This window comes from Aspergillus chevalieri, chromosome 6 (assembly GCF_016861735.1).
Source record: "Aspergillus chevalieri M1 DNA, chromosome 6, nearly complete sequence".
NCBI lineage: Eukaryota > Fungi > Ascomycota > Eurotiomycetes > Eurotiales > Aspergillaceae > Aspergillus > Aspergillus chevalieri.
Window position 1 is genome coordinate 875692 of NC_057367.1, and position 22906 is coordinate 898597.

Sequence of the window (22906 nt, forward strand, 5' to 3'; positions counted from 1 at the left end):
TCCGAGATCTAACCTGTACGGATCAATATACAGATAAACAGCCAACTACGAAGTCCTGAAACTCGATGAAGGCATTTGAAGAGAAATGAGACATGTATATCACACTGTGAACTATATTTTGGCTATACAGGCATAACGCCAGCACTGGATTGCATGCTAAGTAACCACAATTGCTTATTTATTTCTTCAAAACAGCGTTTGTTGCATTGAAAAGAAGTGGAACCTATTTCCGTACCAGCAATATGCCATGTTCTAGGGTCGCCTTCGATACTACGGTAGTATTCCTCCACGTGGGCTGAAGCATGGACCATGTCCGGCTACTTTCAAGTACTTTGGGCTCTGGGGATTCTGATTGATGCGGAAATATAGACAGTGATATTCTCGGAATTAACGAGCAAACCACTGAATTGAGTTCTAGGTGTTACATTTGACTGAGGTCTACGAGTCATCTCGGATAGTTCGGGTATACAAGGGATTTGAATTTAATAACGAGGGCATTTGGCGCGAATATAACAATGAATATCTGCATTTCTTTCCTAGGGCCACTATTTTAAAGAGCAACTACGCCAGGTAGGTCGATTCTCCTTGGATCAACTATCAAGACTCTAGATGGTAATAATTTACTAAAAGTCAAAATTAAAATAAAGTCCTGCTTTCAAACAAAATGCGAGTCTCAATTGTTGTCTCCCTCCTTGCGGCTGTCGCCATCGCTGTCCCGTTCGATGCCAAGAGAGTCGCCGACCTTACTACCAACATCGACTCGAACTCGAAGACCTTGATCACCAAGAGACAGGGACTTAATCTGGGGTCTCTTCCTGCTGGCAGCCCCCTTCTTATGGAAGTTGTGGACCCTCTCAACTGAAGGCGAGTAAAGTCGATGTCTCAGTCGTGCTTCGGGCTTTAGCTCGGTTTTCGCCCATGCGTTTTGCTTGGATAAAAAGATGGGATTCTTGGGGATAAGCTGGAGATGGGCTTTAGTGAAAGCATCTACGGGGATGTTGTATAATTTTTAGTATCACTAATTATTTTACTGGAATGAAAGTGCTACAGGTCTGTACTGTTAGTCTACCATACCGTACGTTGGATGATAGTAATTAGCAGACTGCTGGCCTAGTGCCAGGCATTATCAAGTCTCCGGAATAGAAATCCTATAAGGGCCGTTAATTCAATGCCCCTTCAAAGTGAATTCCACCCTACATTCCCAATGTCTCGGTCTTAGCCTTTCCAATTTAGACATATATGATTGGGGCTTGAATAGAGACGTTATTGATGTTTTTTTTTTTTTTTTTGAAAGCCTTTTTTGAAAGCCTAGTAAACTTATCGTTAAGCTGGGAGAGGTCATGAACTTAGCCCGAGTCTGGTCGCTTTCCATTATAACTGCCGCATTAGCAGTGATTTCTATGAGCCGCAGTAAATACTATGCGCGAGCATTCCAAAGGGATGGGTAAACAAGTCAGAGCACGGATGGCATGTAAGGAGGTGTATCATCAAAAAGTTTGACCTAAATACAGCAATGAGCTCTGTCAGGTACTCTTCTCTTTTTATTTTCATTCTTCCTTTACTCACCCTCCACGATTTTATGATTACGACCATCACCAGGTAGGTCTATCCCCATACCTAAGCCCGCATACTATTAACCATTCAAAAGGACCCTCCATACAAACAAAATGAGACTCTCCAGCATTGCCTCCATCATGGCCCTCACGGTTGTTACCATTGCCGCCCCTCTCGAAGCAAACCACAACAGCAATGCCGTCAACCTCGCCAGTGACAGCTTGAACAGGAATGCCGCTGAAGAAGCCGCTCCTATGGCTAAAAGAGAAGGAGGAAAAGAAGGAGAAGGAGATGAGGATAAAGGAGTTCATGGTGTTCTGTCGCTTGTTCCCACTCTTCTTAAGGGGATTAAATTCAACGAGCCTGCTCATAGCTAGAGCTGGTGCTGCCGTCATGCCTTCGTCCCAGCCTACACCTTCTGCTTGGCAAGTTCTGCATCAAAGGAAGATGCGGAAAAATGTACTATATAAATTCAGCCTTCAATATCTCATACATGAAAGTACTGCATATAAGAATATTGAGTTCAGTAGTATTAGTCCGTAGGGATGCACACGCCATCTCCGATTACAAAATCAAATCCACAACTGTCCCAGTGTGATTCTAGCGAGTATAGAGTAGTGCTCATACCCCTTGATACTGAAGAAATGTCAGTCCCACCCATCCAGAGATGGCAATTCATCTGCTGCCCAGTCCCTATGATCGTCCCCATGATCGGCCTCCCAGAGACACTTTGACCAGGCGAGCTCAGCCCAGGACCACAATTATGCAAATCGCTATAAATCCCAGGAGTAACAGCTGCTGCCTGGACTTGGGTCTATTCTCACTCCTGGCCTCGACCGCGCTCATATCGACGCTTCGAATAACCCGGTCTTGTTTGCGGTTTATAAGGCTGTGAAAGTGTCTACAGAGAAAGGTACGGTTAATGCCATGATATCATAAATGAAGCATCCAAGTTATGCAGGCTTGTTGAGTTAGTACCGGGTCGGCTTGAATACAATAAACCATTCTTCTTCCTGACTTGCAATGCTTCCAGTAGGACAATCCGTCTCTTTAACCTTCCCCGAACAACAGCCGAATCACACAATCGGTGCATATGGGATGCAAATCGCCCCAAGTCACGGCGCGAACTGTGCCATTGATAATGATCATCACTATGGCTGATACAGGGAGGATTAGATTTCGTACTGAGCAACATCGCAAAACTTACTGGAGAACCCCCCCCCCCCAAGCTGTAGGGTGGAATCCTGCAGCCGAGAAAGCACACGCACTCATGAACTCTGGATGTTAGTACGTACGGAGTAGGATTCAGTCCGTGATCTACAACATGAAGACCAGAGCATGCTCGGTGGTCTCTATAATCTTCAGCTGGCCATAGCATTGATTAACAAGCACACAATTCGCCTCAGGGGTATGAACATTGGCTCGGGCAAGATTACAGGCAGAAAAATTCAAAGATTTAAATTCCGCGACAGATTACCCTCTTCACCTGCTCATTAACTAAGGACGCCCGCTATCCTCCGTCATCTACTCCGTACTCTTTATACAACCATTGTACAACCAGGTAAGTCCGACTGCTCTCTATCCTCGAGATTTCACACTAACTAAAATCTAGAGAAGCACGCAGGCAAAATGAAGTTCTCAATCGTCTCGCTCTCCATCTTCGCAGCTGTCGCCGTTGCCCTTCCTCAGGCGACCCCGTCTTCCCCGACCCCGTCTTCCCAATCCACCATCGCGGCTTCCAGCAGTGCTTTCCCTCAGATTTCCAACTCCGCGGTTGAGCCTGCTGGCATCCCTGGACTGGGTGGAGTTTTGAACAATGTTCCTGTCATTGGTCCTATCATCAACAACGTTTAAGACGGTTTCCGAGCCGATGATGGCATTTCAGGTTGAGGTTTGGTTATTATTATTATTATTTAATCAAGTTTATTGTCCATACCGAGCCCTAAAGCTATGACAGACCATGAGGTTTGGTTAGGTAGGGGTGTTTGTCGGAGGGTTTACGTACCGGGGCTGGAATGTATATATTGAAATTGGAATATATTATTTTATATTGTTATAAACGGTGCATCCAAATACCGCATAGAATCGTTACTGATTTCGGGAAGTAGCAATAATATACGGGCCAGAGGTATATCATCCTAAGCAGTTCGGAATTCGAGAATGCTAACTCAAGACAGCATCCGTAACGACAGCACGATGGTCTGAATTGTATATTCCATCCTCAAACCGGTTTGGTAACACCGCGTATCCTTGAACCTTCCATGGCGAGCAACCACCATCCAAGAATATATAGTCTAAGCGTGAAGGTAGTTCCGGTTCATGGCCAAAGCCCGTCCAAGTGACCCGGTCGCCATAATGCTCTTTAACATTTACCAGTTTGGCTGTATCGATTACAGGGGAATCCGCTGCGGTTAGTACCTGGTAGGCCTCTTGATGCTCCTCGCTGTTCAGGTCTCCTGTCAGGAAGACACCCGAGATGAGGTTTCCCCATTTGCTCTCTTTGTATTCGCGAATTTTCTGGAGTATCATATGTGCTGCCTGGAAGCGCGAACGTGACCCTTGGTCATCTAGATGGGTGTTCAAAGCGAGGATAGTCCGCTGGCTGACGCGGTGGGTGAAAATACCGATCGTGACAATGCGAATCGACGAGGCATCCCAGCCTTTGGAGGGAACTGCAGGCGTCCGAGAGAGCCAGACAGTTTCCCAGTGTCGCAGCTGCCAAACGGCTGGACGATACAATATAGGCGAGTATTCGCCAGCCGTTTCTCCGTCATCCCTTCCCACGCCGACGTATGCCCACTGTTCTCGCCCCGGTTCCTGATGCTGAGAGCCGTGATTCAACCCGGAGAGGATATCGATCAGCTGCGAATGTAGTACTTCCTGAAGACAGATAAACGCGTCTAGATTTCGAGTATTATATAGCAGTTCGTTGAGTAGAGGCTGTTTGCGCTCCGTCCACGGCCGTTCTCCTTCGAAAAGCGAGGTTGTCGCGTATCGGATATTGTGCGTAAGTATGCGGAGTGGTAGTTGAGTGAGGATCTGCATCGCTATGCAACGTCTCGATGATGATGATGATGATGTCTGTGATTTCTTGGAAACAACGCAGAACCGAGGTGATACGTAGCTGAGGGGAAGGATTCATCCCAGCTCAGCCGATCCAAACAGCGACAACGGCCATACTAGGTTGCAACACCGTGATTGGGCCATGTTTATCTGATAACAGACAACTGTCAGAGGTTATGCAGGTTATGATATTTAATTAATAGCATTAAAGCAGAGCAAAGAGGAGAAAAGCGTGCAGTGAGCAGGTGGAAAATAATAGCTGAAGGCGGATGACGGCGATGACGTTAAGCCCTAGTGGTCTCTCACCCACCGAAAAATCAAAAATAAATTCCATAGGGAAAAACCCCGCTAAAACCACCACCGCCGAACGTGCCTCGACTCTTTCCTCTCTCTCTACTTCCTCTTTGGAAACCCCCGATTTATCCTTTTTCCACTTATTTTCATATTTTAACGGCCACTCGCATCGGCGCGAGGATCTTCCATAAGCTTCACAATGGCTGAGAACACCCAGGCCACTCAGGCCCCCGAGGTTGGTAAGTGAAGTCACACTGCTTATTGGCAGTTCCGGACCTTCAATCGTCTCCAATCGGTGAAATCACGAACAAAAATGGAAGAAAGAATATGGAAAGCGAAAGCGGAAGAGCTGCATTTGGAACATTTTCATCTGTCACAGGAGCTCTTGCTTCTAATGATATCACCCATTCGTCCGTTGGACAAGCTAGCTAACCAGTCGCGTGGATCAATGCGCGCTCTACAGACTACACCCTCAACAACCCCGACACTCTGACCAAGTACAAGACCGCTGCCGCTATCTCTCAGAAAGTCCTCGAGGCCGTCGCAGGTTCGTCATTTTGTTTCCGGCATTTTCCAGTCGAAGGCCAAAACAGCCTAACTCCGTTGCTTAGGATGGTGTAAGGAGGGCGAGAAGATCGTGGAGCTCTGCCAGAAGGGTGACCAGCTGCTCGAAGAGGAGATTTCCAAGGTCTACAAGGGCAAGAAGATCAGCAAGGGTGCGTTCCCTAATTGTCGAGTTGTCAGGTCTGGCCAACGTTGTTAACCGGTCATCCGCGGATATACAGGTATCGGTCACCCGACTACCGTTTCTCCTAGCTCCTACGTCACTCCCTACACCCCCTTGGTGTCCGAGAAGGAGGAAGCCGAGGTGACCCTCAAGGCTGGTGAGATCGCCAAGATCCAGCTCGGTGCTCAGATCGACGGCTTCGGTACCATTGTTTGCGACATGGTCATCGTTGGCGCCGGCGACGTCGTCACCGGTCGTGAGGCCGACCTGATCCACGCTACCTACTACGCCAATGAACTGTTGCTGCGCCTTATGGTTCCCCCCGGTCTCCTCGCCAGCGGTACCGAAGAGGAGAAGAAGAAGGCTGCCGCCGAGAAGGCCCCTACGCAAGCCCAGATCTCCACCCTGCTCGAGAAGGTCGCCAAGACCTACGACTGCAATGTGGTTGAGAACACCACCAGCTGGATTTTCGACCGCAACGAGATCGAGGGTGAGAAGAAGATCATCCTCTCCCCCGCCAACGGCGTTCGTGGTGATGGTGTCCCTGCCGTCGGTGAAGTCTGGGGTGTCGAGGTCGGTCTCTCTCTGGGCTCCGGAAAGGTGAAGGACCTGCCCCTCCGCGCTACCCTGCATCGCCGTACTACCACCACCTACATCCTCAAGCGTCCCAGTTCCCGCCAGACCCTGTCGGAGGTGGTTAAGAAGTTCGGTCAATTCCCCTTCAGTTTGCGCCAGCTCGACGACGAGAAGGCCGCCAAGGTTGGTGTGGTCGAGTGTGTCCGTAACGGTGTGTTGAGACAGTACGAGCCTGCCGGTGACTCCGACAACGCTCCGGTCTCCCGTCTGTTGACCACTCTTGGTATGATTCTCCCGTTGAAGCAGCTCCATTTACATAAGATCCAGAGCTGACCATTTACAGCCATCACCAAGAATGGTATCACCCGCCTTGCCGCACCCAACGCTCCGGATCTCTCCAAGTACCAGACCGACAAGAAGATTGAGGATGAGGAGATCCTCAAGATCTTGGAGCGTCCTTTGGCCCGTTCCACCGGCAGCAAGACCAACAAGAACAAGAAGAAGAAGGCCGCCGCCAAGAAGGCCGATAGTGCCCAGGAAGAGTAAATTACTTCCCAATGGGATTGATTTGCCTTCCACATACCCACTCACCCACATACACGCACGCGTCTGCCATTTGAAACCATATGAAAAGGACGACGGCCGTTTGTTTTGATTCCTTTTTATCACCAACATGGGAAGAGAAAGGAAGGAAGGCAACGGCAGACTTTGTCAATGCTCCGGTACCATATAAGCGGTTTGCGAGGAATGATCTGGAGCGTTTGTTGCTACCGGGCATTCTGGAAATCGAGTAGATATTGAACGGTACAAGGGAGCAATGTGAGGTTTATTACTTTTCTTTTCATTTATTTGTGTTATTTCTTTGTGTCATGGAGTATATATTGGAATTTTTGTGTGCCGTAATTAGTCACAGGCAAAAACAGTGCTACGAGCCAAAAAATTCATCAAAAAAAAAAAAAAGACCATTTGCACTTCTTTGCCTTTGATGGCTATGTTTTGACTGGAATATTCAACTTGGCCGTATAGTAGAAGCTAATGAAGCAGTATAGGACCTCAGTGACCTCTGGTCCATTTGAACCGGGCCCTCCATAAGCCAGCAGACATGATCACAAGGACACCCTGGCCTGATTAAGGAGTACAGAAGCCTGAATATAGGAAGATGTTCCTTATGCTCTGACTACTGAGCTATCATGACGTTCTCGATCTTCCAAATCGACGAGCACTTTCCATTCAAAACACGACGGAGGATGCCGGCGCAACCAGCCAGATCATTTACAGGTGCACAATACAGAAGAGAGAATACATGGATAATTCCAAGAATGCTATCGAAGCCTCTGCGTGAGTTCTTTGATCCTTTTTTATTGTTATTCTGCCCAGACATGTCGACGAGTTGCTAATACATTCACCTTCAAAACAGTTCACTATGCAAGTTCTCTTCTGTCCTAATATCTAAAAAGTCTCTATTCGATCTGGATGGACCATCGATATCTCTTTCGCGGTGATTGGGGACATGGGTCGTATCCTTTACTGTTTGGTCTCACAATAGGCGCATCGGCCATGGCCATGGATGCCATGTCACCTGACAGATGTAGTGATCATATATGTGTATAAGCCTGAGAAAAAAAGACTCCTACAGACTTGTTTGCTCTTTTTATATTATCATCCTCAACCATTTCCGTCTTGTCCCGTAGTGTGGTGGTTTGTATTGACCTCCGCTGGGCGTGGTGGCTGAAGTGCATCTTCCACTTCCCCGTGTATTCCTTCCCATCTCTTTTTTCCTCCCACTCTCTTCGCACCCCCAGCACTCTTCAACCAAACCATCTTCAGAGTCTCTACTTTTGCTTCTCTCTATCGTTTGAAGTTGCTGTTTTTCATTAATACGCTACTTCGTCCTTGTATTTGGACTTCTCTCGCGTCTATTCGCGATTTTCGTCTTCTCCCTTTGCGCCTTTTCATTTCCACTCTGCCTGCAACATTTTGCACTCTTCATTTATCCCCTTGTATCTCATCATTTTGAAGAAGTAGATCTTGCTTTTCTCAAGTGAAACTTACATCGCATCTTCTTTTCTTCTCCTGAACATTCATCTTAGGTCTGGCTGAACAGGGCATCACGCATCCTGTGGCATTCACCAGACCACAGTGACTGAAGGGAGAAACGAAAGAAAGAAAAAGAGTAATCTGCTCTCTGGCAGATAACACTAATCTCTGTGGATTTTGTATTCCCACTTCCTGTCTTCTTATTCTTCTCTTCGAATTTCAATCACCTTCCTCTTCCTCGCCTCACCATCGACATTGTCTTCGAAAACCATCACATTTCTTCTTTCTTTCTTTACTTGAATCGTGTTGCTCCCATTGAAATTACAGAAGAGGACTGGCTCGAGTGATCTGTTTCTCTGTGCATTTCTTATTCTACCCAAATCCTACGCATCCTCGCGGAGTCCTGCTCGACACGAGAAGCGCATCTCGGGCAAGGAAACCTGCAAATTAATCTTACCTACAACTGCAACTAGTTGCAGGCTTGGCTCGAATACGCCTTAGCTCTCTCCCTGGTAAGTAATGCACTCAACATCTGTGGCACGATGAGAGCCACTTGTCCCGGGTCCACGTTGGATATCTTCTTTCCCTAAACCCTCCCGGAGCAGCTTGAAAGTCATACGGCTTGCTCTTTCAATAGCGCATGTTTTTCTTATTTATTTATTGCTTCTTTAATGCATCTGTTTGTCTATCTACTATGTACTGGTTCTGTTGTTCTCATTGCTGGCATTCCGTCTTTACAACATCAAGACCAACCCTTCTTACTGACATACGAAGTTCAGTTTCATTTGGTTCACTCTGAACCTCCTACAGAAACCGTCACACGGCTTCTAACAGTCATTCTTCGCCTCACTGAAACTATATTTCCTCTTGATTCCGTGAGGCTGATCTCCTTGCCGGAACCCTCCAATAAGCAGTGTCAGAAAGACCATTAGGTGAGTGCTGCCTCCATTGAGAAACAAAATATTGTATTCTGTATGAATGGGAACATCGAACATACAGGAAGAATCTCCGTCTAATTATTGAATTCTGTGGTGCAGGTTTAGCGGTTGTTGTCATTTGCCCCCCTGGGAAGTGTGACTTGGGCTCCTCGAAAACTCCCGTCGCCGAAACTCCGCGAGCTTCTCTTTTTCCAAACCCGCATCACAACGCGCGGGCTGGCCACCATTCCACCCTGCGACGACGAGTACGCTCGCTCTTTGCGCGTGGATTTTTCTTTCTAGTAAGTATTTCTGTCACTTTATAAAGCTTGCAATAATTGTGTATTTGGCACTGTGCTAATCTGGTGTCTCTTAGGCGCCGCTCCAATTCGAGCCCTTTTTCTGGCAGCGATGGCTCGGAAACTCCGTTCCTCGTCACGTCCATCGACGCCCGTCGAGTCGCCTGCACCGGCTACTGTTCGTCCTTCCTCGGCAGCGGAATCATCAAGACCTCGAAAATTAAGACGGACAGGACATGACACGCGAGTAGCGTCCGACCCGCCGCAGGGCTCGCAGTCGCATCCCGAGCAATTCACAGCCGAAATTGAGAGTAACTCCAGCGCGCCACAAACAGGATGGACCGAACCGCCCGTGAGACCTCCGGTCCCAAGCTATATGGATTCACCATGGTCCGCCATGTCTAGCGACACGAATCCTGTACTATCTACCATGCGGCCCCTAGGGTCAATGCCAACAGCCGCGGATTTGCGGAAAGTGGGCTTAGAACCGTCCAAGCCAGCTACCCCTAGATTACCTCTCAAGGAGGCGACACAGATGATGCAAAACGGTATTCACAAAGAGGAGCAAAATGCTGGACAAAATCCTCAGCAGAATAGCGATGCGGGCGACAAAAAATCAAAGTCTCCCGATGTTCCTGCTGAGGAACCGACCCCGGCTGCGCCCGCTCAGCCGAAAGAAAAAGCTCAGAAGAAAGACCATCTTGCCACTTTTTCAGCACTTCCAGTTCCATCTTCTACTGAGTTTGACGTTGAACGGATCAAGGACGCGCTTGAGGACGCTCTCCGCCAAGGTGTCCAGACGGGCAACAAGCCTGTCGTTCGCGCCCTTTTAAACGTGTGGGAAAACACCTCTAAAGATTCATCCACATTATCCATCCTAGACGGCATGTGTCGAGAAAATCCTACCCGGCGCGAAACATCCGCGTTCAAAACAGTTATACGCGCCGCATGGGACGAATCTCAACACGACGATGACTCCGATGGCTCCGATGGCCAACCCCCTGCCATGACTCGGACACGATCCGCCAGTAGCGTGTCGTCGCTATCATCCGCAAAGTCACTTGACGCTGAGACGTTTGCGCCAGTAATGACATCTGCGACAAGCAACACTCGTTCTCGCACAAAAGGCAAGCAATCCAAGCTCACAGCGCTCAAACCCAAGCCAAAGACTCCGTTCCCCCCGGCTCGCCGCTCAGCATTTCCAAGCAACACAGAGGCATCTACTCAACGAAAGCGTGCCATGGAATTCAACCCTGAATTCACAGAGGAAGCCGTTAGAGAAAAGCGGGAACGTTTGCAACCGAAACTCCCTGAGCTTAATGTACCAGAAAGCAAAGTCCGCAGCTCGCTGGCTCTATCCAACTTTGCATCGCCTGGGTTGTCTCGGGGCTATGGTTCGCGATCTAATGGAATCCCGGTGAATGGCAGGGGTCAATCGGGTTCTCGTGAGACTAGCGAGGCCCCCGATAACCAGCGCATAGCCGCTTCGTATGTTTCTCCTTTCTTCTTGTCAGATTCCCTTGGAAGAACAATTCTAATGTATAGCAGTGACGATGAATACTCAGAAAACAATGACTTTTGTCATAACTGCAATCGAAGCGGACAGTTGTTATGCTGCGACGGTTGCGTGAAATCATTCCATTTCTCTTGTCTCGAACCACCTCTGGACCCTGCAAATCCGCCAGAAGGCGAATGGTACTGTCCGAAATGCTCTATTGCCAGACCGATGCGTGCACTCCTTGGAACTTTGGATCGTAGTGTCGAACAACAAGATTTCAAGTTGCCCTTCGAAATCAGGGACTACTTTGCTGGTGTCACAACGAACGAAAAGCAAGGTGGACGGTATGAACCAGCTGGGCCACCATTTCCCCGAATTGCTCCTCGCAACGTTCGGGGAAGCAGACTCGCAAACTACAGTGATCCGAACCTCCGGAGGCTCTACGAAAGACTTCCCAACTCATCAAGGGAAACCCCTATCTTCTGCATGGTTTGTGGCAAAACAAGTCTTCATGACCGACCTATCATTCAATGCGATTACTGTCCCTGTTCGTTTCACTTGGACTGCACCGACCCGATTACGTCGAACCCGCCTGTCCAAACATCGGCAGGAAGGGAACACCCTGAACAGGGCCATAGGTATTGGATGTGCCCCAACCATGTCTACCATGACCTGGCCTACTTGGTTTACGACGAAGAGGGCTACGAACATCGCCGGCGCATTCGCAGCATTAAGCGCCCTCGACTGGTCGATATTGAAATCCTTCCCGATGAAGAGGATGAGGAAGCGCACCTGAGAGAGCTCACACACCAAGGGGAAAAGTATCGCGTTTCGGAGAACGGCGTCAAGCTAAGCTTCATTGAGAAGGTGAAACGGTATGTTGTCTTGTTTGCCCCTTCTTTTTCACCTTGCAAATCGCTAATTTATCCAGTGACCGTTTCGAAATGGAAGCCAAGAAGGCAGCCGCCGAGAAATACTTTGCTTACGCGAAGGAGCGGCTCGACAACCTGACCGCCGACGCCCGCTTCTTTTACGAGGCCCAGCGCCAGCCGCGGCCTCCCGCGCCCGTGGAGGACACGGTGGCACCTCGAACAACCGATGACCGAGATGCCGCAATGAGTTTGCTTGCCCTTACTCACGGAAATGCCGGATCCGTCGAATCTGTTCAAACAGAACTTGATTCGCTGCAGTCTTTGCAAAAATCGATCGAAGATCGTCTCAAATTTTTGCGGGATTTCCAGCAGGAGGCGTGAGGTTTTGCCATTTGCGTTCTCTCCCTCTTTCTTTCAATATGCCTTGACTCCGTTATCCTATAATTTGTCCTTTGTTCGTTTTTTTCTTTACTGTTTCGAGGTGCATCGCTACGGAGCCATGGAGTTTGGTGTTCTCCTTATTTTGGTATTTTCACCTTGGACCTTCGGGGCGTCCTATAGAATTCCAACTATTTCCCATTCTTTCTCTGCGTTTCGGGTTTCTCTGGCGTTATGGAAACATGCCTCGTTTCAGCGGTCTTGGTCCCCGTTTCATTTGGTCGTGCTAATCGGACTGGACCAATTGGTTCTGTCACTGGACAAGTTGCCTTATCTGGCGAGGTGGAAGTGGAAAGACGGAGATTTGTACGATAAATCGTTGTTAATCTTGTCTTGTCACAGTTATGAGTGAAAGCTGCATTCATTGTCCCTTTTTGTTTCTTTCAATTCGTGGCCTTTTACAACTTCGTTCTGTTGACGGAATAGATTGGAAGGGGTTGTATTGTTGATTCAATTGTCGTTATAATCTCTCTTTGCAGATACAAAGGGTCGTCAATTCTGTTTTCTCTTGATTGGCTTGGTATGTACTGCAATCCAGAATCCTAGTCTCCTTTGAAACCCAGTGATATATAGAGGCAAGATAAAGAGCAACGTAAAGCGAAACAGATTGACCAAAAGACATAAATACAAGAACCAAACAAAAATCAAGAAATCATTCTACCACAGCAAAATAATCATAACATACATTTCCAAGAACATCGAAACGACCTAGATCTCTAGAGGAACTTCTTGGGTGCGTTCGCGCGACGACGCTTGTAGATAATGTAAGCAGCAGCAAGGAATACCTGGAACGAAATGATCAGGACAATAAAGAAACCCATACGCGGCGTCGAAGCGGTGATGACTGCTTCCGTTAGAACCACTCTATTATTCAGGCGGTGAAAAGTGAATACTTACCATCAAGAAAATGCGTCTGCAGATTCTCACTCAGACTCAGATGTGACGACTTCAGCGTCTCTTGCAACTGCGCAAACCGGTCCCGGTAATCTTTACCCTCGAGATCGCGCTGGATAGTCTGCATGCTTGTTTCCAGACGCTGCATTCTAGCGTCGAGGCCTGCGATCACTTGGTCGAGTTTGCGGAGGATGTCTGCGTTGCGGGTGTCGGCCTTGGAATCTTGGGTGCCGATGTCGCGGATAATGGTGTTAGTTGCGTGGTTGATCTGTTGGATGCGGTTGCCTAGGTCGGCGAATTGTTGGTTGATTGAAGGGTCTTGGAGGTTGGGGCTGGTGGTGGTATCGCGCTGTTGGACGACGATGGGTTGCTGCCGCTGCTGCTGCTGTTGTTGGGGTGGTGGTGGTGGAGGGGGGTTGGTGCCGGATTGGATGGATTGCACGACGAATTTGAAGATTTCGAAAGAGTCGGGGTTTTCGGGGGTTGCGGCTGACATGCCGAAGTTGTTTCCGACGGGGAGGGAGACCTGGATGCTGTTAGAGATGAGACTATTGTTGCGGCGGGGTGGTCTTGCCTTGTCCGTTGAGAAACAGAGCTTGTCGTCCACGGTCACCTCGAAGATAGAGTTTGTGTGCTTGAGACGCACGACAGAGGGGCGACCCAGGTTTCGGTATGGATAGTCGCAGTGACCAAAAGCCAGGCTGTCTACGCTCCGGTGACGGTTGTAGTCTGTTGTGCCGTCGTTGAGAAATCCTCGGATGCTGCCTCCCTGGACAGAGTCAGTCTCTAACTGGGGTATACTTGGGGCGTAAAGAAATATACCCTTCCTCCGTGCGTGTCAAGAACCAGGGCGAAACCGTCGAACTGACCAACGGTGTAGATGCTGGAGGTGCCAACTCTGGACTGTCCGTCCTTGGTGTACCATAGTTGGAGATTTCCGCCTCCTCGCTCTGGGCCAGTAGCTCTGAATTGAAATTCTGCCGTCCACTCAGGCTGTGCAATGCTGTTCTTGTTTAGTACATACCCATATCTTGAACACAGGGACAACTTACGGGCTCTGTGCCCAGGCGGATCCTCTCACAATACCTGGGTAAGGGGGCGTCAGGATGATCTTATCAGACATCTATCATGGCGTTAGCAATCCAACTGCCAACCTAGGATCAATTGGATAAACGCACAATCTGAGGCACATGGCCGTCCCCTCCAACCTGCCAACCGGGGATTGAATCCCTGTAAGGTGAGATTCTATAGATGAAGTTAGATGAGGATCTTCATGCATGTATGACTAGGGTGGAATTGGCCAAGTAACCTTGGATTCTGTCCAAAACTAGAGCTTTCAATCACCGACTGAGCCGTCGCAGCAGCCACAAAGGCCGAGAATGACAATGCTTGGAGCTTCATGATGTCGTTTCAATAGATATCCAGATTCAGGAGACACGTAACAAGACAGAAGCGTCGTAGTTATACTCCTTCTGACCCAAAAAAAAAGAGTATATTACTCTTTACGATTAGGAGCTCTGCGATCCAACCACACAGATACCAACTGCTTAGTCGTCCACCCAATCACCAGGGCGATCACACAGTAGCGGATCTCTCGCGCAACGGAGACAGCAGCTGGGGAGATGTCAACAAAGTGGTGGACTTGAAGGTTGTCAGCGAGAGCAACAGAGTGCCGGACTGCGACGTCAGACATGAAGTTCTTGTACTGTCTTGCAATTTGGGGACGTTGAGCGATTGCGTTTAGCCTCTTTTCTTTCGAGTCCTCGAACGGCCACCTGTTTATGAAGCGGGTAGCTCAGGTTCGGGGAATCGGGAGCCGATAATCCGACTGCACGAGGCTATATGGCGTACAGAAGATGGAGAGTATATTATACGCCGAAGGGAATAATATTGAAGTCTATGGTAACCACACGTAGAACAAGTGCTTGAGTGCTTGACTATCTAAATACGTGTAAATATCGACCTATATAAAGATCCCCTGGCCTCGGTAATCGGGCCAACTATTTGTCCGATAGATCCTCATCACTCCCCTTCGTACAATCGCCGCTCTCTCAAATCAATCAAAATAACAGATCTGGCAATTTGATAAGCGGCGGTTGGACGCACGCTTCAACTCTCACATGTGTTGAATCCTTTCCTTGCTTGATTAAGCAAGGCCCAGGTCCTCAACCAACCGCCCTTGACTCACGTGGTTGGCAGCCTTCGTCAAGCCATCGGCAATCATCTTGTCGGTAGGGAGATATGCAAGCTGGATCTCTCCATTGCCTATATGGTCCCTAATGGCATGATATCGTACGGCTATATGCTTCGTCTTCGGGTGGTCAACCGGGTTGTCAGCGATCTTTATGGCGCCCTGATTATCCTCATAAATGGTGGTCGGAACGTTGCAAAATATAGACCCTTTCCCTATGGCATATAGGAAATGTCTAATCCAAATTGCTTGCTTGGCTGCTTCCGACACGGCCATATATTCAGCTTCTGTTGAGCTCTGTGCAGTGACTGATTGTTTTCTGCTTATCCAGCTGATTGGCGTCCCATTAATGGAGAAAACGAAACCAGTAGTTGACCGATTCTTTGCTGAATTGGCATACGCAGAATCAGCATATGCATATAACCCTTGGCTCCCCTTTGCACCAAACGTTAGGCCATAGCCTATAGTGCTTTTAACATATCGAAGCACATGCTTTGCTGCTGCCAAATGAACCTCCCTTGGCTCCGCGAGATATTGAGACAGTTGATTGACCGCAAAAGCAATGTCAGGCCGTGTGGCTATCACCAAGAAAATCAACCGCCCAATTAATCTCCGAAATAGCTTATGCTCAGTTCGTCCAAGCAGTGAGCTATCTGGTGTTTCCAATTTAACGCTTGGGCCAATGGGTGTGCTTGCTGGCTTGCAATCAGCCATGCCAAACTCCTCAAGAATTTGCTGTGCATAGGGCTCCTGGTCCAGCCGTATAGACCTGTCTCTTCCCCATGTGAAGCGAATGCCCAATAGTTTCCTAACTAACCCTGAATCAGTCATCGGATGGAACTCCTTGAGCTTCTGCTTCACTGTGTTGATGTCCCTGACATCCTTGCCAAATATCACTATGTCATCTACATACACAGCGATAATCAGACCCCTGCTGTTGAGAAAAATACTAGGGTCTGCAGTGATGGATTTAAAGCCTATATTCTTCAGGAAATTGCTAATCTTTCGATGCCATAGATTAGCAGACTGACGGAGGCCATAGAGTGATTTCTTCAACTCCAAAACCAAACCTCTAGTAGCCTCTGGATCAAAGTCTTGCAGTCCCTCTGGAATTTCCATGCAATTAGGCTTATCGAGATCGGAACCGGCGAATGCATTTATAGCATCGAGCACATGTGCTTCCAAGCCGAACAGGGCTGCTATAGCCACCAGAATCCGCAGACTATCTAGCCGAAATACTGGTGCGAACGTTTCATCGAAATCATCATCCGATTGCTCATTGCCTCTGACAACCAGTCTGGCCTTGAAGCGATCAATTCGACCATCGAGGCCTAGCTTCACATCAAACACCCATCTGGTTGATGAGATCGTTCCTTCGGCTTCTTTTCGGGGCTTCAATTCCCATGTGCCAAAGCCTATTAGGGTGCTTAGCTCTTTGTGGATAGCTTCTTTCCACTTTGAGCCATATATCGGATCGTTAACGGCTTCATTGTATGATTTCGGTATGCGGATTCCAGCTTTCTCACGTGCAGCACGTGCTCCTTCTGTAGCCTCATATTCTCGATCTCCAATCAGTAGCTCAGTAGCTACTGCAAGTCTCGCCAAATGTGCTCGCAAGCGCTGAGCTGGACGATCACTATTCCCAGTGTCCTCCCCTTCAGCTTTGCGCTTGCGACCATAAATCTTCTCAGTTTGGCGACTCTCCATCAATGTACTTGATGGCTGGCGTGTACGACCTGAATGTCGTCTCTCTACCTGATGCTCATCAATTGCACCAGTGTCACTCTGTGGGAGATTTTCTTGTCTTTTCTCCCCTTCAAGTAAAACTTTCTTCTGATGTCCTTCTCCCAGCGGGGCATCAACCTCACGTTGTTCTTCCCACTGAGTATCAGCTTCATTACCCGCATTATCTACCTTGCTTGCAGATTTCAGCGGTGATCCATCCACCTCCGGTGTGGATTCATTGGTCTCCCTTGACTGACCATTTGCGACACCTTGCTGATCACTTGCCTCCTTTCCACCCAATGGTGCAGCATCTCTCTGCTGACTTTCCACATCAATAGCCATTGGTGTTGGCCTTGGCGCATCATTCACATTGGTTGCTGGTTCCATCATTGGTGCCTCAAATGCACTAGAATCCTTATCCATTGTCAAATATCCAGGTTCCCGTTCCCGGAATTTTGGATTGGTGACCAATCGAATTTCATCAGCGCCCTTTGGCAATACAGCATATTGTTTGTCGCTCTTCCCATACAGAAGGAAAGTTCCTTCCATCACCCTGCTCTCAAGCTTATCATTCGATCTCTGGTGATAGAGTACCCGGCATCCCCAAATTCGCAGATGGGTTAGGTCTGGCTCATACCCATGCCATAGCTCATATGGCGTCTTACCACCACTACCCTTAGCTCCTGTTGTCCGATTCCGCAGGTAATTGGCTGTAACTACCGCGTACTTCCAGTACCTCTTGCTGATTCCAGAATTGAACAGCAATGCCCTGGTGACTTCAAGGATAAACCGATTGAATCGCTCCGCAACTCCATTTTGCGGAGGGGTATAAGGCTCAGTGAACTCCAATTGGATGCCCTTCAACTGGGCCCATGGTTCCAGGGCTAGGAACTCCTTTGCATTGTCAGTCCTTATGACCAATAACATTTTGCCAGTCTCTCGCTCAGCCTGGCGCAGCCATAGCTCCAGTGTATTCTGTACTGAGCTAGACGTCCGGTCCTTCTTGATAAAGACCCATGAATACCTCGTGCAATCGTCAATCAGCGACAGGTAGTATCTCTCTTCTCCTACGCCTCCAACATATGGACCCCAATAATCCATATACACTCGTTGGAGCGGTCTCCTTGCTCTAGGGACTGGGAGATGACTCTGACTCTTCACCTGCTTCGCCTTGACACATATCTCGCAATCATCATCCAGCAGTTTATCTCGTTTGCGCACTTTCAATTCATCCATATCCATGGTTTCAACACACCAATTAAAGCGCTTCCTTCCAGGATGTCCCAATCGTTGATGGATGATCTCACGGCGTTGTTCAGTTTCATCATCAGCCCTAACAGCTCGCCTGCTAAGCAGCTGCAATATTGTCCTCTCATCAGGCTTTGCATTTAATTCCACACACTTCCTTGCTTGCTCTGGCTTCACATACAGAGCATTCGTGTATGATACCGTATCTAGGTAGGTCGATTTTCCAATTCGCCGTCCTCTAGCAACTATCTTCCCATCCTTCAGTAGTGTGTATCCTCGAATTGAACCCCTTGATTCAAATCCAGCAACATGGAGAGCTTCCAAAGATAGAAGATTCTCTGTCAACCCAGGTACATATATGACATTGCTTAATCGGACAGTTGCAGAGCCATTTGGCAGGTTAAATTTGACTGTTCCCCTGCCCAAAATTGGCATTTGAACTCCACTTGCAATAGTCAGTGTTCCTCGGCTTTTCATGTCCAATTTCTCAAAAATGTCCCTATTGCCTGTTGACATGCTTGTTGCTCCACTGTCAAAACACCATACTGATGGACAGCTGCCATTTGCCTGGCTTCCCTTTTCACTCGTGAAACGACCCAGTTCTGACCTCTCAGCTGCATATGAACTGAACTCGCACAATTCCTCTTGGGAAGAATCATCGTCTTGCTCTCCAGCAAGTCGACCCTTCTGCTTTGATGATTTGCCTTGTCGACCTTCTCGCCGACTTTCTTGTCGACCTCCTCGCCGATGTTCTTGCCGACCTTCTCGTCGACCTTTGGGCTTTTGTTGATCCCATTCTATATCACTTTCACTGTCCTCATGCTTGCTCTGACATTCCCTCGCGAAATGTCCGGCCCGGCCGCACACATAGCATTTGGACCCCTTTTTCTTCTTGTTGCCATGATTGGAGACCCGTGATCCCTTCTCAGTTGACCCACTCTTCATGTGCATCATATCATCAATTCGATTGAGGATATAATCTTCATCTAGTGTCACATTCGAGCTCATCACAGTATCTCTCAAAGTCGCATATTTATCTCCCAAGCCACGGAGATACCAAAGCACGACCAGCTCCTCAATGGTGATCTTATTACCACCGTTCATGTCAACAAATTCCTTTCCCAGTTGTTTTATTTCTCGGTATGCTTCCTTCTCGTTCATCCTTGTGGAATCCCATGTCCAATTGGCCATCTTCATCAATTTCATGGCCTTTTTGGCATTGGATGACTTCAAGAAGATCTCCTTAAGGCGATCCCATTTCAATCCAGCATTGTCTAGGTCCTTGATATCGAGTATGGTCACTGGTTGAAGGCCTTGCTCAATAATCATGTCTGCCTTCAGGTTGATTTTGAACCACTCAACATCCTCCCTCAGAATAGTGCTGAATTCCTTCCTTCCTACCTCATGGTAGTACTCAATCGCCTCCCAAGAGAACTGGGCTTTCAACTGGTTCTCCATCACATGAAACCAGTACCTTGCGTTTTCCTCGCACAGCTTGTCGATTGTAAAAGGATATATCTTGATCCCTTTCTCCTGTGTTGGTTTCTTCCGGATTGGTACAGACTTCCTAACATCCTCATCGTTCACTTGCGACGGCGTCAATGTCGGGTTCTCAGGTCTTCCAGCCATGATAGCGTTCTCACGACTCAATGGGCTTCGCCGAGCAGATTATTTGGCCGTTAATCATGTGGGAAGGTCTCGAGGGTGAGGCTCGCAATCGTCGATTGATCGGTCGGTCTATATATGCGGTAAAGCGATATACAGAACCCCCAGGATGCCGCACGCTGGTTAGGCGTTGATATATCCAAATATCTTGGGCAGGCCCGGGCTCATAACCAATGAAGCGGGTAGCTCAGGTTCGGGGAATCGGGAGCCGATAATCCGACTGCACGAGGCTATATGGCGTACAGAAGATGGAGAGTATATTATACGCCGAAGGGAATAATATTGAAGTCTATGGTAACCACACGTAGAACAAGTGCTTGAGTGCTTGACTATCTAAATACGTGTAAATATCGACCTATATAAAGATCCCCTGGCCTCGGTAATCGGGCCAACTATTTGTCCGATAGATCCTCATCAGTTTATAGCTCGTCACGTGATGTCCTCCGCAGATCGACCCGCCGATTTTCTTCCCCGACAAGCTACGGAGGTCCAGCTGTGTTAATCCTTGGTCGTGCTCTTCACCCTCACTCTCCGTTGTATCGATTCGGGCTGAATGTTTGAATCAGCTTGATGCACACAGCTTCAATGGCTGAGCTGTATCCTTCTCTGGCGCAATGCGCCATCGTCGCGACGGCGTTCAAGATCCTCCTCTTCCCCGCTTAGTATGTTGTCCGTCCTAGAATGTGAACGATAGCTTGCTAAAAGCTCTCTTCTTCTATACAGCAAATCTACCGATTTCGAAGTGCATCGCAATTGGCTCGCCATTACGCATTCGCTGCCGGTTAAGGAGTGGTATTACGAGGTATGACAAGTCGGGATATTCATAAACATTGGAGATGCTGAGTCGGGCGATACCAGAAAACCTCGGAATGGACGTTGGATTACCCGCCATTTTTCGCGGCATTCGAGTGGCTTCTGTCGCAAGCCGCGCGTTATGCAGACCCGGCCATGTTGGTTGTAAGCAACCTCAACTATGATTCTTGGCAGACGGTCTACTTCCAAAGAGCGACGGTTATTCTCACGGAGCTTGCTCTGGTATATGCGCTGAACAAGTACGCTTGAATTATTCTGATCACTCGTCGGGATCCCGAACTAATTGGTTGTACCTCGATCTAGGTTCGTCAAGTCCGTGCCTCAACCGAACACGCACCTTGCCCATATCGCTAGCCTCTCGATTCTGCTGTCCCCCGGACTCCTGATCATCGATCACATTCATTTCCAATACAACGGATTTTTATATGGCATTCTGATACTGTCGATCATCCTGGCCCGCAAGCAGTCTACCCTACTCTACAGTGGCATCACATTTGCGATCCTACTATGTCTGAAACACATCTATCTCTATCTTGCGCTGGCATGGTTTGTATATCTGTTGCGGGCTTACTGTCTCGATCCTAAATCTGTCCTCCGACCCCGGTTTGGGAACACATTTAAGCTTGGACTCTGTGTGTTGGGTGTGTTGGGTCTGGCTTTCGGGCCATTTGCTCAGTGGAATCAGCTACTCCAGCTGAAGGACAGGCTCTTTCCATTTTCCAGGGGCTTATGCCATGCCTATTGGGCGCCGAATATCTGGGCTATGTACTCGTTCACGGACCGTGCTTTGATTCCACGTTCGTATCACCTTACATTGCCTTGGGCATGGATATGGCTAACTCGACCAGTCGCACCACGCTTGGGCCTTCCCGTTAACGAGGCTGCGCTTACCAGTGTCACACGTGGATTAGTTGGCGACACTTCGTTTGCCATCCTTCCGGAGGTCACCAAGGAGCGCACGTTTGCGTTGACTTTTATCTTCCAGGTGGTAAGTTGCCCAACCTGCTTATTGAGTTGACGTATACTGATCACCTGCAGCTTCCGTTGATTAAGCTATGGTTCAATCCCAACTGGGATACCTTTGTGGGCGCTGTCACTCTCTGCGGATACGCCTCATTCCTGTTCGGCTGGCACGTCCATGAGAAGGCCGTCCTTTTAATCATCATTCCGTTCAGTTTGATCGCCCTCAAGGACCGCCGGTACTTTAGTGCTTTCCGTCCCCTTGCGGTCGCAGGACATGTGTCGCTATTCCCACTACTGTTTTCAGCCGCAGAATTCCCCATCAAAACCGTCTACACGATCTTCTGGCTGGTGCTGTTCCTATTTGTCTTCGACCGGGTTGCACCAGTCCCGGAAAGACCGCGGATCTTTATCTTCGATCGCTTATCCCTGCTGTATCTGACAGTAGCCATCCCACTGATCGTGTACTGCTCACTGCTGCATCAGCTGATCTTTGGACTGGGGCGGTACGAATTTCTGCCGCTCATGTTCATGAGCAGTTACTCAGCGCTGGGGGTGGTCGGTAGCTGGGTTGGATTTATGGTGGTCTATTTTGCAGCATGATCCTAAGATCTCAAAAATATATATTATTTTTCTCTTTCCAATTGCTTAGGCAATGATGTAATGTACCACGGCGATGTTTGACGTGTTTGTCTGGCGGCCCACGTGCCTAGGAGCCCGGACCCACCCGATCCGTGGAAGTCTATTAGCCGCCAGACCCGAACAGGCTAGACCCGCCTTTTCCATGGTTCTGAAGCAACGGTTGAGGTATTGTGCGCGTATTGTTTTTGTTTATGCAAGACACCTATTTGGTTACTTTTTTAGTTACTGTTGTAGTATTCATTTAGTCGTCCGTTTTGGAGTTTAGTGCTGATGCTCTGCTATATTTAGGGTTGTCAGGTGAGGCTGTGTTGCGTCAGGAGACCGCAATAGCATCACTTTTAGTACTATGCAGGACTTTCTGTGAGATAGATCACTGGGAGAATGGTGAAGCTAAGAAGGTACAACCGTACGTAGTAGGCAAGGACATGTACATATTAGAGTAGTCTCTCGTGGGTTGAGTTTATGCAGGATACCCGAGATTCCCCTAAATACA

General features: G+C 48.4%; 9 protein-coding genes across 9 annotated transcripts; 6 read left to right on the plus strand and 3 right to left on the minus strand.

Annotated features, from left to right (window-relative positions):
• Positions 1–664: 664 nt before the first annotated feature.
• Positions 665–862, plus strand: ACHE_60303S (uncharacterized protein; the record flags this gene model as incomplete). The annotated part of the gene is made up of 1 exon (XM_043281462.1): positions 665–862. The coding sequence occupies one exon, from the start codon at positions 665–667 to the stop codon at positions 860–862; it is 198 nt and encodes a 65-aa protein (XP_043138939.1).
• An 805-nt stretch (positions 863–1667) lies between these two features.
• ACHE_60304S (uncharacterized protein) lies at positions 1668–1931 on the plus strand (the record flags this gene model as incomplete). The annotated part of the gene is made up of 1 exon (XM_043281463.1): positions 1668–1931. The coding sequence occupies one exon, from the start codon at positions 1668–1670 to the stop codon at positions 1929–1931; it is 264 nt and encodes an 87-aa protein (XP_043138940.1).
• A 1252-nt stretch (positions 1932–3183) lies between these two features.
• ACHE_60305S (uncharacterized protein) lies at positions 3184–3408 on the plus strand (the record flags this gene model as incomplete). The annotated part of the gene is made up of 1 exon (XM_043281465.1): positions 3184–3408. The coding sequence occupies one exon, from the start codon at positions 3184–3186 to the stop codon at positions 3406–3408; it is 225 nt and encodes a 74-aa protein (XP_043138941.1).
• Positions 3409–3717: 309 nt separating this feature from the next.
• ACHE_60306A (endonuclease/exonuclease/phosphatase family protein) lies at positions 3718–4599 on the minus strand (the record flags this gene model as incomplete). Its single annotated transcript, XM_043281466.1, has 1 exon — positions 3718–4599. One exon carries the CDS (start codon positions 4597–4599, stop codon positions 3718–3720), a length of 882 nt encoding a protein of 293 aa, XP_043138942.1.
• A 511-nt stretch (positions 4600–5110) lies between these two features.
• On the plus strand, positions 5111–6760 carry CDB4 (curved DNA-binding protein (42 kDa protein); the record flags this gene model as incomplete). The annotated part of the gene is made up of 5 exons (XM_043281467.1): positions 5111–5150; positions 5375–5458; positions 5523–5627; positions 5697–6497; positions 6558–6760. 5 exons carry the CDS (start codon positions 5111–5113, stop codon positions 6758–6760), a joined length of 1233 nt encoding a protein of 410 aa, XP_043138943.1.
• A 2819-nt stretch (positions 6761–9579) lies between these two features.
• On the plus strand, positions 9580–12218 carry ACHE_60308S (putative PHD finger domain protein; the record flags this gene model as incomplete). Its single annotated transcript, XM_043281468.1, has 3 exons — positions 9580–10955; positions 11016–11840; positions 11897–12218. The coding sequence occupies 3 exons, from the start codon at positions 9580–9582 to the stop codon at positions 12216–12218; spliced, it is 2523 nt and encodes an 840-aa protein (XP_043138944.1).
• A 773-nt stretch (positions 12219–12991) lies between these two features.
• Positions 12992–14570, minus strand: ACHE_60309A (putative lectin family integral membrane protein; the record flags this gene model as incomplete). Its single annotated transcript, XM_043281469.1, has 7 exons — positions 12992–13119; positions 13173–13695; positions 13744–13938; positions 13992–14172; positions 14222–14292; positions 14348–14414; positions 14479–14570. The coding sequence occupies 7 exons, from the start codon at positions 14568–14570 to the stop codon at positions 12992–12994; spliced, it is 1257 nt and encodes a 418-aa protein (XP_043138945.1).
• A 745-nt stretch (positions 14571–15315) lies between these two features.
• On the minus strand, positions 15316–19962 carry ACHE_60310A (uncharacterized protein; the record flags this gene model as incomplete). The annotated part of the gene is made up of 1 exon (XM_043281470.1): positions 15316–19962. One exon carries the CDS (start codon positions 19960–19962, stop codon positions 15316–15318), a length of 4647 nt encoding a protein of 1548 aa, XP_043138946.1.
• Positions 19963–20568: 606 nt separating this feature from the next.
• ALG8 (dolichyl-P-Glc:Glc1Man(9)GlcNAc(2)-PP-dolichol alpha-1,3-glucosyltransferase ALG8) lies at positions 20569–22374 on the plus strand (the record flags this gene model as incomplete). Its single annotated transcript, XM_043281471.1, has 6 exons — positions 20569–20660; positions 20722–20800; positions 20857–21050; positions 21115–21608; positions 21660–21799; positions 21850–22374. The coding sequence occupies 6 exons, from the start codon at positions 20569–20571 to the stop codon at positions 22372–22374; spliced, it is 1524 nt and encodes a 507-aa protein (XP_043138947.1).
• Positions 22375–22906: the final 532 nt, after the last annotated feature.